At 41.7% G+C, this 15,524-nt stretch overlaps 1 protein-coding gene across 2 annotated transcripts in view; it reads left to right on the top strand.

Annotated features, from left to right (window-relative positions):
* The first annotated feature begins 5 nt into the window (after positions 1–5).
* EXOC5 (exocyst complex component 5) overlaps positions 6–15,524 on the top strand; it is a 57,168-nt gene continuing 41,649 nt past the window's right edge. For both annotated transcript variants that reach the window (XR_009699561.1, XM_061182600.1), the window contains exon 1: positions 6–272. Coding sequence is in view for 1 of the 2 variants with exons in the window: in XM_061182600.1 (XP_061038583.1) it covers positions 246–272 (27 nt within the window). In the remaining variant the exon portion in view is untranslated. The remainder of the gene's footprint in view (positions 273–15,524) is intronic.

Below are 15,524 nucleotides of genomic sequence, written 5' to 3'. Positions count from 1 at the left end.
GGCGTACGAGGCGGTGACAATGGGAGCGGCGCGGGCGGCGCCGGGAGGCAGCTGACAGGCGTCTGCGGCTTTCCTTCATGGCCGCTTTCCCGCCCCGCCTGGGCTGTGTGGGGAGCGGGGCGGCCCGCGGCAGCCGGGAGCCGGAGCGGGCGAGCCGAGCGGAGACCTGTGCGCGGCGCCGCTGAGGCGCAGCATGTGAAGGAGAGACGGCATCCAGTGCGAGGCGAGCCTCTCAGCCGGCCGGGATGGCCACGACGGCCGAGCTCTTCGAGGTGGGTCTCCGCTCTTCAGGGAGTGGCAGGCCCGGGGTGCAAGCAGCGAGGTGGGCGGGCAGAGGAGCGGGCGTTCGCGGCTTCGGGAGCAGCCCTGGGGAGGGAAGGTGGGAAGGGGTGGGGTGGTGGCTCCCGTGTCGGCGCGGGTGGAGCGTGAAAGGGGGAGGGGTGGCTTGGGGACCGGGGTGGGGAGGTGGGCAGGGGAGCAAGCCCAGAGTCCCAGCGGAGGAGCGTTGCTTTTGTCTGCACGGCTGGAAGGGAGCCTCGGGGTTTGGGCGTTGGAAGATGAACTAGGGATGAGAGTGGGAAGGGCTGACTTGGGGCGCGGAAAGAGGAGCCTGACCCAGGTCTGGCGAGCCCCGTCTTGTCGCCTGGATCCCCGCGTGATATTCTAGGGCCACCCCTTGAGATTGGGACGACTGGGCGCTTCTCGTGGTTGAGTAATGACTCCGTTAGCCAGTGTTAGAAGCGGCGCTCACTTGCCTAGCAGTTTACCCTTCCATTTGAAAAGGCTGTAGTATTTTTTACGACGATAAAGGCCTACTAAACCCTTCCGACTTAAGGAAGTCAAAACTAAAATTAACGTTTGTGTTCGGGTCTTGAGGAATTGAAGTGTATTATGACCCCCCTCAGCTCGGTGCTTTGTGACCACCTAGAGGGGTGGGATAGGGAGGGTGGGAGGGAGACGCAAAAGGGAGGGGATATGGGGATATATGTATACATATAGCTGATTCACTTTGTTATACAGCAGAAACGAACACACCATTCTAAAGCAATTATACTCCAATAAAGATGTAAAAAATAAAAAAAGAGTCCTTAACGCGTGAGACAATGAGATTCTAATGTGTTTCTTGGACCATTTTCAGTCTCTAAAACTTAAAATTCAGTTTAGGGAAATCCAGTGTGAGAAGCTGTGATGCTTGAGATAATAGAATAGGAAAATTCTAATTAGACCACCTAACAACCTGTAGGGGATCTTCTTTTGTGATAGAAATGAAAACTGAGATGTGAAGGAAGGGGAAGGAAGAACCTTTTTGATGTGTGCTTGTGTTTCATATTGAATAATAAAAGTGTAAGAAATAATTAAGAAGACTGCAGTTGACAATAGATAATTTCTCCATAAGTGAAAATTGGATCCTTTTTTCTGCATGAGATTCAGCAGGTTTTGTGGGTTTTTTTGTTTGTTTTTTTGGCTTAAAATTTGAAAGCCACAGTTTCTATAACAACTGGGGACTTTTCATTTGTTAGCTAACTATATTTTGGGTTTCTGTCAGCTTTTGGATAGATAATGCATTTATTGAGGAATAGTATATGCCATTTTTATAATAAGTTGTAATAAAATAGTAATTTATGAGTGAAGGAATATAATTATAAGAAAGAATTGGGAAATATTAATTACATTTCCTCAGATTTAAGTGTAGGGATATATTATTACATTAATTTCTCTAACTCCAAAATTGTGCCATCTGTTTATTGATTGACACGGGAGCAGGGAGACATTCTTTTGCTACAAGCTTTTACTGTGTGTTCCTGAGCAAGATACTAAGTAGTCCTGTAGTTCCTTGTTTTATTTTCACATTTTTATAAAGGTAGAAAACAGTTTATGAACTTGAAGTCTTTAATATAATGAAATATGGGACCAGCCAGCTATTAATAGAAAACTGTTATTTTGTCATACAGTTCAGAAGGCATTAACCTTTGGGCTTATGAATCCTGCTTGACATTCCCAGTTGTCTTTTTTTTCTTTAAATGTTTGATCCCATGAGTCCACGTATACTTCCTTGAAAATATATTTGATTTCTGTTCCCCCCGCCCCCACCATGGGGGAAGGAGAGGAGAGAGAGAAATATCTGTAGTATATTTAGCTTTCTAGGGTCTTGCCATTTAGTAAAGTAGTTAAACTAAATTAGGGTTTAAGTTAACTCAGTGACTCCAGTTATGAGAGCAGGAAATAGTCACTTACCAGTGATGATAGAAGACAGACTAGTCCTGTGTCCACAGTGTTCATAGAATGACCTTGAACATGCTTATGGATCGTAACTCATGTGACTTTCTCTTTCCTGACCATATGTAGTTTGTTGTTTCATCAAAATTAAAAGCATATTACCTTAGGGACTTCCCTGGTGGTGCAGTGGTTGAAAATCTGCCTGCCAATGCAGGGGACAAGGGTTCGAGCCCTGGTCCGGGAAGATCTCACATGCAGCGGAGCAACTAAGCCCGTGCGCCACAACTACTGAGCCTGCGCTCTAGAGCCCGCGAGCCACAACTACTGAGCCTGCGCGCCGCAACTGCTGAAGCCTGTGTGCCTAGAGCCTGTGCTCCGCAACAAGAGAAGCCACCGCAATGAGAAGCCCGTGCACTGCAACAAAGAGTAGCCCCCGCTCGCCGCAGCTAGAGAAAGCCCGCGCGTAGCAACGAAGACCCAAGGCAGCCAAAAATAAATAAATAAAAATTTTTAAAAAGCATATTACCTTAATAGTTACAATTAAAGGTTAATAGTCATGATTAAGAAGTGTATTTTTTTTTTTAAGAAGTGTATTTATCTTTTCATCCCTACAGTGGATTCTACTCTTGAATAAGTTTTCATCCCTAAGTGAAAAGTTGGTCTCTTTGCTTTAGAGGGAGAAGGAAAAAAAGAAAACAAAAACCAAACTTCGTTTGTCACCGCCATTTCCTGTTGCTTTTGCCTTAGGACCTAGGTTGTAGGACAAGTCAGGGAGTGCTTTTTCTCTTGCTTCCCTTTCTTAGTCACAGCTGGAGAACTGTGGAAAAGGATATTTAGTTTTTTCATCCTGGCTTTAATGCACCAATAAACTGAATTGTGTTTTAATTTTTTTTCACATTGAAAAAGAAGTTAGCCTAATACAAAATTATGTTTTGAATCCATGAAATTTCATAAGTGTTAATCCTGTTTCTTTTAAAATCTTCTTATTGGTCCTGTGAGACTTCCTTTTTAACATAAACACCTTCATACAACAAAATCAAACTACAGGATATTTCCTCAGTTGACAGAAATGGTTTAAAAGTTCTGTCTGCAGTGTTTCTAAATGACCACCTCAGGAATTCCTATGTGGTTTGGATTATGTCCTCTGCATATAAAAAGTGGCGGGGATAGTAAATTTTTTCTCTGTTGTCATAAGTATTCCTCTCTTTTCACTGCACTACTGAGAACATTGTACTCCCTTCTCACTTGCTATTTTTCTCTCCTGTCATTCTTCTGGAGACAATGGCTATTCTTCTGCTTGGGCAAGCTACCTTTATGGGAAAGTTCTTTGTTAAGTAGGGTCCGTTACCCATTCATTCAACAAATATTTGTTGAGTACCTACTAGGTTAATGAGGCTGCATGTCTCAAAGGGTGTGCTGTATACATATTAATCCTATTAGATGTGCTGCAAAACACCCAAATGGTTCAGAGCCCAAGAAAGTTTTGGGTATGGGCATGCTTTGTTTCATTAGAGATTTACAGTATACCTTAGTATGTTAAATATTCTAAGAAGTTCATTTCCCAAACTTTTTTGACCATCAGACTGTTTTACTTTCTACTGTTCATTTTGTGAATTCTATGGAACATACTTTGGAAAATGTTGAATTATATATAGAACTCGCCCTTACTGTTAAATAAGGGGAGAGAAGATAGATATATAACTATATATATATATAAAAAGCAGACAAGACGATAAAAGTCAAGATATAAAGGGAGGTAACTGTAGACCCCAGAGACAAGGGAAGAGTTCATTTTAGCTGAAAGATAGCATGCATGAAGAAGAGGAGTGCCATGTAAAGTAATTGGGGTTTAATTGTAGAGGTCCTAAATGCCAGGATTAGGAATTTGATTTTTTTTTCTTTCTTGTAAACGTAGATGCCTTGATAATAGTGTTTGAGGTCATGTAATTTGACTGTGGTGACAATGACTATTTGACTTCCAGATTAGAATTTGAATAGCTAAGAACACATTTGTGTAAAAACATATAATGTCTCTTAGATTTACAAACTAAGTAACAAAAGCTCTTTAAACAGACTTATTGAAAAAGACTTATTCTCTTGTTCAATTAACTAGTTAAATATGTTTAATGAACATGAGATATACAAGTAATGACCACTCCTTTACCTTCAGGGTGCTGAAATGCTACTTGTTTTGGACATACTAGCTATTAAACAAGTGTTTGTGGAACCTCGCCACCAATTACAGTATCATGTATATGAGAAAATGTATTCATTCAGTAAACATTTAGCTTACCTTACCTACCCTAGGCCAGAAATCCTTCCAGGTACTGGAGTTAAAAGATGGTTTGAGTTAAAAATCTAGTTGGGGAGTCAAAGAAAAAAAAAAAGAACTCTTTCTTCTCTCAACACTCTACCACTACTCTCAATATTACTTCACTTCTGACACCAGATGTGTGGGGATTTTCTTCCATAACAATTCAGTTCAGTTTTCCAAGACACTGACTGGGTGTCCTACAATTCACTCTAATTCTGATACTGTCTACATGGAGTTAGCATCAGATCCCACAAGTTAAGGGCTCAGTCCCACAAAAATGCCCCCACTTCAGATACCAGTTGCAGTTCAGGTTGTCACCTGTGTTTCTGACTGACCAGCTATAAATTGGAGGGTCTCATGACCCCCTCTTAGAGATTCAGTAATTTGCTAGAACGGCTCACAGAACTCAGGAAAACAGTTTACTAACTAGATTACTGGTTTATTATAAAAAGATAAAACGCAGGAACAACCAGATGGAAGAGGTACATAAAACAAGATACGGGGAAGGAGTGCAGCACTTCCATTCTCTTGGGTGCTGCCACCCTTCCAGCACCTTGATGTGTTCAGCAACCTGGAAGCTCTCTGAACCCCACACTTTAGGGATTTTTATGGCGGTCTCATCATGTAGGGGTAATCATTAACTCAATCTCTAGCCCTTTTTCCCTTCCCAGGGTATAAGGGGTGAGGCTGAAAGTTCCAGGCTTCTAATCATGCTTATCTTTCTGGTGACCAGTCCCCATACAGGAGCCCACCAAGAGTTGCTTCAGTAGGACAAAAGATGCTCCTATTACCCAGGAGATTCCAGGGGATTTAGGAGTTGTGTGTAAACCACTCCTATCACCTTTGTCACTTAGGAAATTACAAGAGTTTTAGGAGGTCTGTGTCAGGAACCACGGTTGAAGACCACTGGAACAGAAGATGCTCCTAGTATGCTTATCACTTAGTCCCTTAGTTGTCTTGTGTGTGCTTTTTTTCTACCTTTCCATGGGTAGGGTGAATCCCATTTTGCTAGTCTGAAACGAAATGAAACGTTTGTAGTACTTTTCAAAAGAATCAATATTCAGTAAATGTAATTCATTTAAATCCACCATGAAACACGTAGTCTCATGAAAATCAAATCACATGTGGTTAAAAAGGAGAGCCAAATGTGATAAAATTCATTTAGTTCCAGTGCCAGAATTGCATAAAGTTCATATTTGGTTTCTGGTAGAATCTTGGATTTGTAACACCATAGAATGCCTATTTTTTATTTCTGGAGTGGAGGGTGGTGGTCCTGCCTTTTTGGTTTTGGATCTATGAAGCAAGTCTTGATTTTCAAGATCCTGTGCAGGGAATTTGGCCATGGCCCCGATAACAAGTGGTTTGATTTATTGTGCATCTATGGTGTGCTCAGCATTGTTCTGTTGACCACAGCTGGAAAGCAAGAGAAGTGTATGACACATCCTGCCTTTGCTTTCAATTTAAGTGTGCAGAAGAGAAAAACTTACAAATGTTACTATAAAACAATAAATGACAAAATGGCAGTAATTATATTGTTTTGTGTTGACATTTGAATTTTTAAGCCTCATAGGGGTTAAGAGTGAAGAAATCAGTGGAGATCATCTAGGGAAAGAACCCTTTCCCCATAAGTATCCTTGTGGGTTGAGTTACCTGGTCACAGGTAAGGAAGCAGAAGTAGCATGGGTTTGAAAAGAAGACAAGAGGAGGCTGCTGGTAGTGTACCTGTTCATTTTGGGGTGCAAAGAAATTTGGTTAGGTAGTGTAATATAAGAACTTCAAAGGGCAGACTTAAGAGTGTAAACTTGGGCTTCCCTGGTGGCGCAGTGGTTGAGAGTCTGCCTGCTAATGCAGGGGACGCAGGTTCGAGCCCTGGTCTGGGAGGATCCCACATGCCGCGGAGCGACTAGGCCCGTGAGCCACAATTACTGAGCCTGCGCGTCTGGAGCCTGTGCTCCGTAACAAAAGAGGCCGCGATAATGAGAGGACCTGCGCACCGCGATGAAGAGTGGCCCCCACTTGCCGCAGCTGGGGAAAGCCCTCGCGCAGAGACGAGGACCCAACACAGCCATAAATAAATAAATATTTATTAAAAAAAAAAAAAAGTGTAAACTTCATAGTTTAGGAATTGCATAGGGAAGTTTCTGACTAAAAGGGAATAGTGTTTTAAAGATTAGTTTGGCAGTGGTCTGCACAATGAATTTAAGAAAAGCACCGTATATAGGAAGTACTTGAACCCACCTGTTAGTTGGTTTAATAGGACGCAGAAATACTTCTCTCTGAAATCCTCTGAGCCTTATTTTTTAATCCAAGCAAGCGAAAATATTATAGGTTCTTTGAGTTTGTGGGTGGCTGTAACATTTTATTGGATCTATTTTTGGGAAAGCTACTATAAGAAAATATAAACGTTTGGTTGGATTTTCTCAAGGAAACAGTGTTAAATTAGGGATTTATGTTCCTGTCCAAGGGCTTGAGGTCTTAATTTTTAATAGAAATGACCACAAACCCCAGGTTTTTATTACAATTGGTAGCATTTGTAAAGAATAGGAAATCAGTTTAATAGATCAACACCGTAATCGATTATGTAAAGTTGAATTTAATATGATAGTATCTTTGTAGTACATACTTAGATTTTTGTTTTTGTTTTGGCCGTTTGCTTTTAATTACTACAGAAAAATAGAGATTAAGATATACCTTTGTGGGCTTCCCTGGTGGTGCAGCGGTTGAGAATCCACTTGCCAATGCAGGGGACACGGGTTCGAGCCCTGGTCTGGGAGGATCCCACATGCCGCGGAGCAACTGGGCCCGTGAGCCACAACTACTCAGCCTGCGTGTCTGGAGCCTGTGCTCAGCAACAAGAGAGGCCGCGACAGTGAGAGGCCCGCGCACCGCGAAGAAGAGTGGCCCCCGCTCGCCGCAACTAGAGAAAGCCCTTGCACAGAAACGAAGACCCAACACAGCCAAAAATAAATAAATAAATTTAAAAAAAAAAGAAAAAAGAAAAAGCACTCTCACAGGGATTTCCTTTAAAAAAAAAAAAAAAGATATACCTTTGTCAGGTTCACAAAATTCTAAAAGATTTTCGGGGTAATTGTTTACAGGTATCTTTGAGAATCCTCTTAGGAGGACTTGGTCATTTGGAGGTCTTGGAGAATTTGTTAATTTGACTATCTTTTTCTCATTGTAAATGCCTTTGCAGCAATGCTAAGTATTAGAAAGTAAATTATTGGGATTTATTTGGTTTTATAAGCAGCAAAGATTTTGTTTTGTTTTTTGCTTTTTTGGAACTTCCATTCCATTGGAATGAGTAGCTGATTTATCTTAAACTCTTGTTGATAATTTGATTGCTTCTGAAGATGAAACCTGAACTTTGCTTCCAGGATGCTGTTGTCTCCTAAGTTTTCCTCCTCCTTTACTGGTCCCCCTTACTTTGTCTTTTGTTGGATCCCTTTCCTCCTTCTATCTCCACATGTTGCCATGCCCTTCTTCTTCCTAGATGATCTCATCCTGTTCTGAGGTTTTAAATAACTCTAAGATTATGTCTAGCACCAGTTTCTTCCCTGTAATACAAACTTATTTTTCTGACTCTGTGCTCTGCATATTCACTTGTGTATCTAATTGGCATCTTCAACATATCATATGCAGAATAGAACTCTTACATCCCTACTCCCTTTTCCATCTCTTTCCCCAGTCTCACTAACTGGCACCAGTTACCATTCATACAGTTGTTCAGGCTGCAGACCTCTATGAGTAATCATGATTCCCTTTTAAAATTTCTCCCCACATCCAATTCATCAGCACTTTGTATGAGTACAGTCTTTAAAAATGTCATGAACCGGGCCACATCACAGTACCTCCTCTACTGCCACTTTCATCTGAGTCATTAGCATCTCTTGACTAGACTAGTACAGTGTTGCAGGTTTTCTCAGAGAAGCAGACTTTGAGACAGAGTTTAGTGTGCAGAATATTTATTAGAAAGTACCCTTGGGATAAATACATGTGAAAGGACAGGGTAAAGAAGCAAGATTGGGCCTTAGGAGAAGTAGCAGTACAATGCTGGCCCAGTGACAGTGGTGATGATCCCTATGGGAAGATCTGGAACTAAAATTACCTATCAGAGTTGTCCTGCTTTTTACCAAAGTGGTCAGGCCTTTATATCCCTGTCTTATTTAGTCATTGGATATAGACCACATTGAGAAAAGTGTGACATTGAGTGAAGTGGCTCTCTGCAGCTGAGAGGATCCCTGAAAATACTGCCAGGTGAAGGTTCTGTGCTGACAGCACTGCTAGCAGCTAGAGCAAGACCCTTCTTGAAGGGAGATCTGGATGACACGTGTCCACCGCAGACCACCCCTGTGCCACTAGACTCCATGTCTTCACATACATTTGGGGGGTAACTCCTCTAGACTCCAGTTGGGGTTCTTATCCTGGAGGAAAATTAGAAGGTGGTTAGTGGGATGAACTATGGCCCCTGCTGTTGCATGTGGTCTCAGGTTGCAACTGATATCACTTTCCATTTTTTACTCTCTGTTCTAACTCCCCCTCACCTTCAGCTAGTATGTCTGCTGCTTTTGGTGGCTTAACCGGTTACCATACTCTTCTTAGGCCGGGTTGCACACTTGTCCGTGTACTTTCAGAATTGGTCAAGGGAGTATCACAAGATCCTTACAAGGAGATCTGTGTGTCAAACATATTGTTCCCTGCCCCCTCTGTATAGTAGCCACCCTGCCTCCCTCTGATGATGTCAGTTGCCCTGCCAAAGATGGTCACTCCTCTTCTTGTTTTTTATTCCCTGGATAAAAGCAGCCAAATGCCCAGGCAGCACTTGCAGTTATAGTTTATTGGAACTCTTATTATGTTCCCATACAAAAGTATTCCCCCTTTGGAGATTAAGACCTCTAACCCTGTAGACCTTAGAATTGCAGGAATAGCAAGAACAAATTGGGAGTCATGATGAGCAGGGCCACTTCTGATTTTATTCCTTGTTCCCAGGCTCATGTGTTTTTCCTGTTGGGGACACAGCATCATATAAAGGTTTTAAATTCAGAATGTATACTGCATCTTGGCGGATAGTGCTCCATCTTTATAGAGTATTGTCTCTGAACTGGTAGTTCAATTATACCTTCGGGAGGCTCTTTCAGTGCTCTATCAGACTGGCAGCTTCTGGGTGGTATGGTTTATGATATGACCAGTTGATCCCATGGTCACCCCCTTTGCTGTTAAATGGGTCCCATGGTCTGATATATGAGATCCTGTGCCAGGAGAACAAACACTTCCTCTGAGGATAGGCAAACTCAATTTGGAATGTTTCTATTCCTGTTAGAATGAATTACTCTTCCAGCGTGGAAAGAGCCCAGTGTAGTCAACTTGCTACCACATGGCTGATTAGCCTACTTGAAGGATGAGGCTGTTTTAGGGGCTCAGAGTTGGTCTCTGTCACTCTTAAGCTAGATCTTTGGCTTTGACACTAGATGGATCAGCCTTGCTAAGTAGGACCTCATGCTGTTGGGGCCATATCTCTGTACTGTGTTCTCTCTGTTCATGTGCACAATATGCTAATGCTGGGCAGAGGCTGGCTGGTGTCAGCTGGCAGAGTCATCTTGTCTACTTGGTTGATGTCTTCTTGTGGATATTAACATGTGGTACTAAGATCTTCATACTTCATGCCCAGTCTCATGTATCCATTCACATGCCTGTACCCCAGACTTTCCTGTTCTCTTTCTTCCAGTCTTTTTCCTCTGATAGCCAGGCCCTTTGCCATTGTCTGTGAGTCCATATATATTCTAACTGCAGGTCAGTTTTCTGTCCATCCAAGAGGATGACCAGGTGTATTTCCCAAAGCTTTGCCTTTTGGGAGGATTTTTTTTTTCTTGCCACTGAGTTTCAAGGCCACGGTTGAGGGAGGTTGTAATTGCAGCTGCTGTCCATTTTCATTTGGCACCCACATGCTTAGCCAACTCTTCATAAACCAAGCTCATGCTATTTCCTTCTCTGTCATCTGGTTGTAAGAGATTCCCATAAGGCCATACATGTGAACTGAGGGAAGGATGCTAGTGCAATAGTAGTGGAAGACATGGGAGTTTGGGCTACCTGCTTATGCAGTTTGCTTTGTGGTTCTGTTCATGTTTGATCCTGGATTTACTGCGTCCGTCTTATGATGGATAGTTCCTAGGTCCACTTGGGGAGTCTGTTAGAACACACCTCATGTTATAATTCTGGATGCACGGTCACTTCGTGTCCTGTGGTCAGGTGTACCTTCTCTGCCAGGGTCCAGAAGCGTACTAGGAGTTGTTCCTCAAAAGATGTGTAATTCTGCTGCAAATGGCATGATCTTGCTTCACAATCTAGGGATCTGTGTTGTGATTATCCCACTGGAGCTTGCTATAACTTCACATGACATTGTTTCTTGGCACTGATTACTTTAATACTTTAGTAAATGCTGATTTCTTTAATACTATTGGGTCTGCTAGGTTGTATGGCCCCCTCTTCTACAGATCCCTTTTCTGTTTTTGTGTTACCTGAAATATGTGCCAGAGTGGGTGTGGAATACGTTGGCTCCAGAAGCTGAAAAGGCCTACCAGGTGTTATGTGTCCTTCCTTGTGGTGGAGGTGCAAGGTACCATAGTTTGTCCTTTACTTTGGATGCAATGTCCCAGCCTCCCCTGTCTACCTTAAAAATTTTATTGATACACTGTGCCTGTGAATCTTTATAGAGTATACGTCTCAGTCTCTGGAGCACGTGTGTCTTACCAAGCTTCTCCAGTGTGCTAGCCAGTTCTTGCTCATTTGGCCCAATTAGCATGATGTCAGTTCATATGAGGAATCAGTAAGATGTTCTGCAGAATGTCCATACAGTACAGATCATGTTATAATAGAGGGTAGGAGAGTTCACACAGCCTTGAAGCAAAACTGTAAATGTACACTGTTGTCAGTTCTATGTGACCATGAACTGTCTGATCCTCTTTGCTAGTAGGGATAGAAAAGAATGTATCAGCTAAATCATTGACCATATAGCATGAGGCTGGGTGGTTGCCACTGCATGTGGCACGGCAGATGTAACTGGGGCTACTTTTTGGTTGATTATTGAGGTAGTTGTCCTCCAGGATTTGTGTGGTTTCTGCAAAACCCAGACTGATGAATTAAATGAGAAAATGATAGGTAACATTACCCCTGCATCCTTTAGATGGGGGTTGGCAAATTTACAGCCCATGGGATACCTGCCTGTTTTTAAAGTTTTATTGATACATAGCTAGACCATTTGTTTATGTGTTGCCTATGGTTACATTTGTATTACATAGGCAGAGTTGAATGGTTTTAACAAAGACTCTGGCTCTCAAGCCTAAAATACTATCTAGTCCTTTATGAAAAAATTTGCTGATCCTTGCTTTAGAGCTTTAAGAGTGGCACTAATGTTTGCCATTCCACTTGGTTACTACATTGAGTAGGGAGGGGTAATTTCAGAGACTTTTACTTGGACTTCCCCACCATAATAGTTCCTACTCTATAAACCAAGGACTCAATGTGGAAGTTGCATTGGCCATCAGGTGTGTCTGTTCCTATTAAAGTTTTGCAAACTGGGGAAATGGCCACTAGTTGGGCTAATGGCCCATTGGACCGATGGTGAGCTTGACTTTGGCTAGGAATGTGTTTATTACTTGGCTCCCATATGTCCTCCTTCCATATGTCTCTTGAGTCCATGGTGCTTTGAGTCAATCAAGAATGTCAGCTAGGACCCTGTATACAACAGACTTCAAAAAGTTTGAGTATTCCCTTTCCCTAGTATATAGTTACTCAAGTAAATTGTAACTGGTTTTGGGGGAAGGAATAGTAGATTCATTACTGCATATATTTGCCAGCATATTGCAGAGTCCTTCCTCCCGGGAACCTGGCCTTTTCTTCAGTCGATAATGGGGAATATGTTATAGTACATCCTTCAAGACCTTAGTACAAGCTGTGGATTCTCACTACCTCTCTTGGTCTCATCTACAACTATTCTCCGCTTCACTCACTGTGCTCTAGTCACACTGGCCTCTTGTCATTACTTGCATACTAAGTTTGTTCCCTGTACTTGGAGCATTCCTTCCCCAGATGACTTATTCCTTAGCTGCATTTAGTTCTTTGTTCAGAATTTACTTTTTTTTAAAAATATTTATTTATTTATTTATTTGTGGCTGCTTTGGGTCTTCGTTGCTACATGCGAGCTTTCTCTAGTTGCGGCGAGCGGGGGCTACTCTTTGTTGTGGTGCGTGGGCTTCTCATTGCAGTGGCTTCTCTTGTGGAGCACGGGCTCTAGGCGCGTGCGCTTCAGTAGTTGTGGCACACAGGCTTCAGTAGTTGTGGCTCACGGGCTCTAGAGCACAGGCTCAGTAGTTGTGGCACACGGGCTTAGTTGCTCCGCGGCATGTGGGGTCTTCCCGGACCAGGGCTCGAACCCATGTCCCTTGCACTGGCAGGCGGATTCTTAACCACTGTGCCACCAGGGAAGCCCAAAATTTACTTTCTTAGAGAGGCATTGCCTGATCACTTCTACCAAAAATAATTCCACTCTTATCCATCCGTCTGTATCCTGTTTAGCTTTCTTCATAGTTCTTATTACGTTTTCATATATCTGCTCATTTGTCTGTTACTCTCCTCCCTGAAATCCAGTGGAGCAGAGATTTTTCTCCTGCCCTTCAGAATATTTAGAATAGTGAGTAGCATGTAGTAGGCTCTCAATTAATATTTGTTGAATGAGGGAATACTGTATTTTGAGAAAATTGAAAATGTTTCATATGAAAAAATGCTTGCTTTTTTTTCACTGTCAATAATACTTGTTGATTTGTAAGTTTTTTGACATATAATTTAATAAAACTGGTTTGTTGAGATTAATGAACAGTGTAACATGTTGAATTGAAAACTGAAACTACTCTCAATAACTAATAAATGAAATTAATAACACATGAGAACTGGGACTTCCCTGGCGGTCCAGTGGTTAAGACTCTGTGCTTCACCTCAGGGGGCATGGGTTCGATCCCTGGTCGGGAACTAAGATCCCGCATGCCACATGGTGTGGCCAAAAAAAAAAAACAACAACAAAAAACCACACATGAGAACTAAGATTATTAAGTACTGTATTTACACAAGTATCTATGCGTAAAAAATGACAGGGAAAAGGAGCACGATTACTATATAATTTAATGAAAGTACTGTGGACTTTTTTTTTTTTTAACATCTTTATTGGAGTATAATTGCTTTACAATGGTGTGTTAGTTTCTGCTTTATAACAGAGTAAATCAGCTATACATATACATATATCCCCATATCTCTTCCCTTTTACGTTTCCCTCCCTCCCACCCTCCCTATCCCACCCCTCTAGGTGGTCACAAAGCACCAAGCTAATCTCCCTGTGCTATGCGGCTGCTTCCCCCTAGCTATCTATTTTACGTTTGGTAGTGTATATATGTCGATGCCACTCTCTCACTTTGTCCCAGCTTACCCTTAGTACTGTGGACTTTTGAAGAGCTGCTATTTCCTAAATAAATTTAACCTCTTTTAAAGAAAAAAACTATTTTACCAGAAGTGAAGGCTTGAACTTTTGAAATGAGATAAGCATATGTGATCTTGGATTAAATAGCCTTTTTGTATCACATAATTTCCCAGGTATAAAATGAATCAACATTAATAGAACCTACCTCATGGGCTTGTTAAGTACATATTAAATGAGATTAAGTTTGTAAAATGCTAGGCACATATCTGGTACATAGTAGACACTTTAAAAAATCAACTGTCATCACCATCTTATCATAATTTAGAAGTATTTCATGTGCTTATCAGACTTTCTAAAGTTCTAAGTAGCTCTAAACATAAATTTCTTTGAGTCATTGCTTCTCAATTTATATATGTAAATTAAGACTTGTTAGACATGTCAACTGTTTGTCTCAAGAGAAGTGAGGTGGACTACAGGTATGATTACATAAATGATATGTTCGCTAAATGAGTTAATTGTATATTAGAGGGCCAGAATTTTTACTTTGCAGGATAGCTAACTCATCGTTAGGATTTAATCTTCGAACATGTCAGCACCTGGATAAATCTGAATTTTTAATTTTTTTACAGTTATTACAAAATATTGGATATATTTCCTGCATTGTACAATACATCCTTGTAGCCTATCTTACACCCAGTAGTTTCTGCCTCCCACTCCCCCACCCTTATATTGCCCCCCTTCCACCCCACTGGTAACCACTAGTTTGTTCTCTATATCTCTGAGTCTGCTTCTTTTTTGTAGTAGTCATTAGCTTGTATTTTTTAGATTCCACATATAAGTGATTTCATACAGTATGTGTCTTTCTCTGTCTGACTTATTTCACTTAGCATAATGCCCTCCAAGTCCATCCATGTTGCTGCAAATGGCAAAATTTCATTCTTTTTTATGGCTGAGTAGTGTTCCATTGTATTTATATACTACACCTTCTTTATCCATTCATTGGTTGATGGACACTTAGGTTGCTTCCATATCTTGGCAATTATAAATAATGCTGCTGTGAACATTGGGGTACATGTATCTTTTTTTTTTAATTTACATGTTTGTCTATCTATCTATTTATTTATGGCTGCGTTGGGTCTTCATTGCTACATGTGGGTTTTCTCTAGCTGTGGCAAGCAGGGGCTACTCTTCATTGCGGTGTGCGGACTTCTCATTGCGGTGGCTTCTCTTGTTGCGGAGCACGGGCTCTAAGTGCGCAGGTTTCAGTAGTTGTGGCGCATGGGCTTAGTTGCTCCGCAGCATGTGGGATCTTCCTGAACCAGGGCTTGAACCCGTGTCCCCTGCATTGGCAGGTGGATTCTTAACCACTGCGCCACCAGGGAAGTCTGGGGTGCATGTATCTTTACAAATCAGTGTTTTTGGTTTTTTTCAGATATATACGCAGGTGTGGAATTGCTCCACATATGGTAGTTCTATTTTTAGTTTTTTGAGAGACCTCCATACTGTTTTCCACAGTGGCTGCACCAATTT

Source organism: Eubalaena glacialis, chromosome 2 (genome assembly GCF_028564815.1).
Source record: "Eubalaena glacialis isolate mEubGla1 chromosome 2, mEubGla1.1.hap2.+ XY, whole genome shotgun sequence".
NCBI classification, from domain to species: domain Eukaryota; kingdom Metazoa; phylum Chordata; class Mammalia; order Artiodactyla; family Balaenidae; genus Eubalaena; species Eubalaena glacialis.
This window is presented reverse-complemented; position numbering and strand designations above follow the sequence as displayed.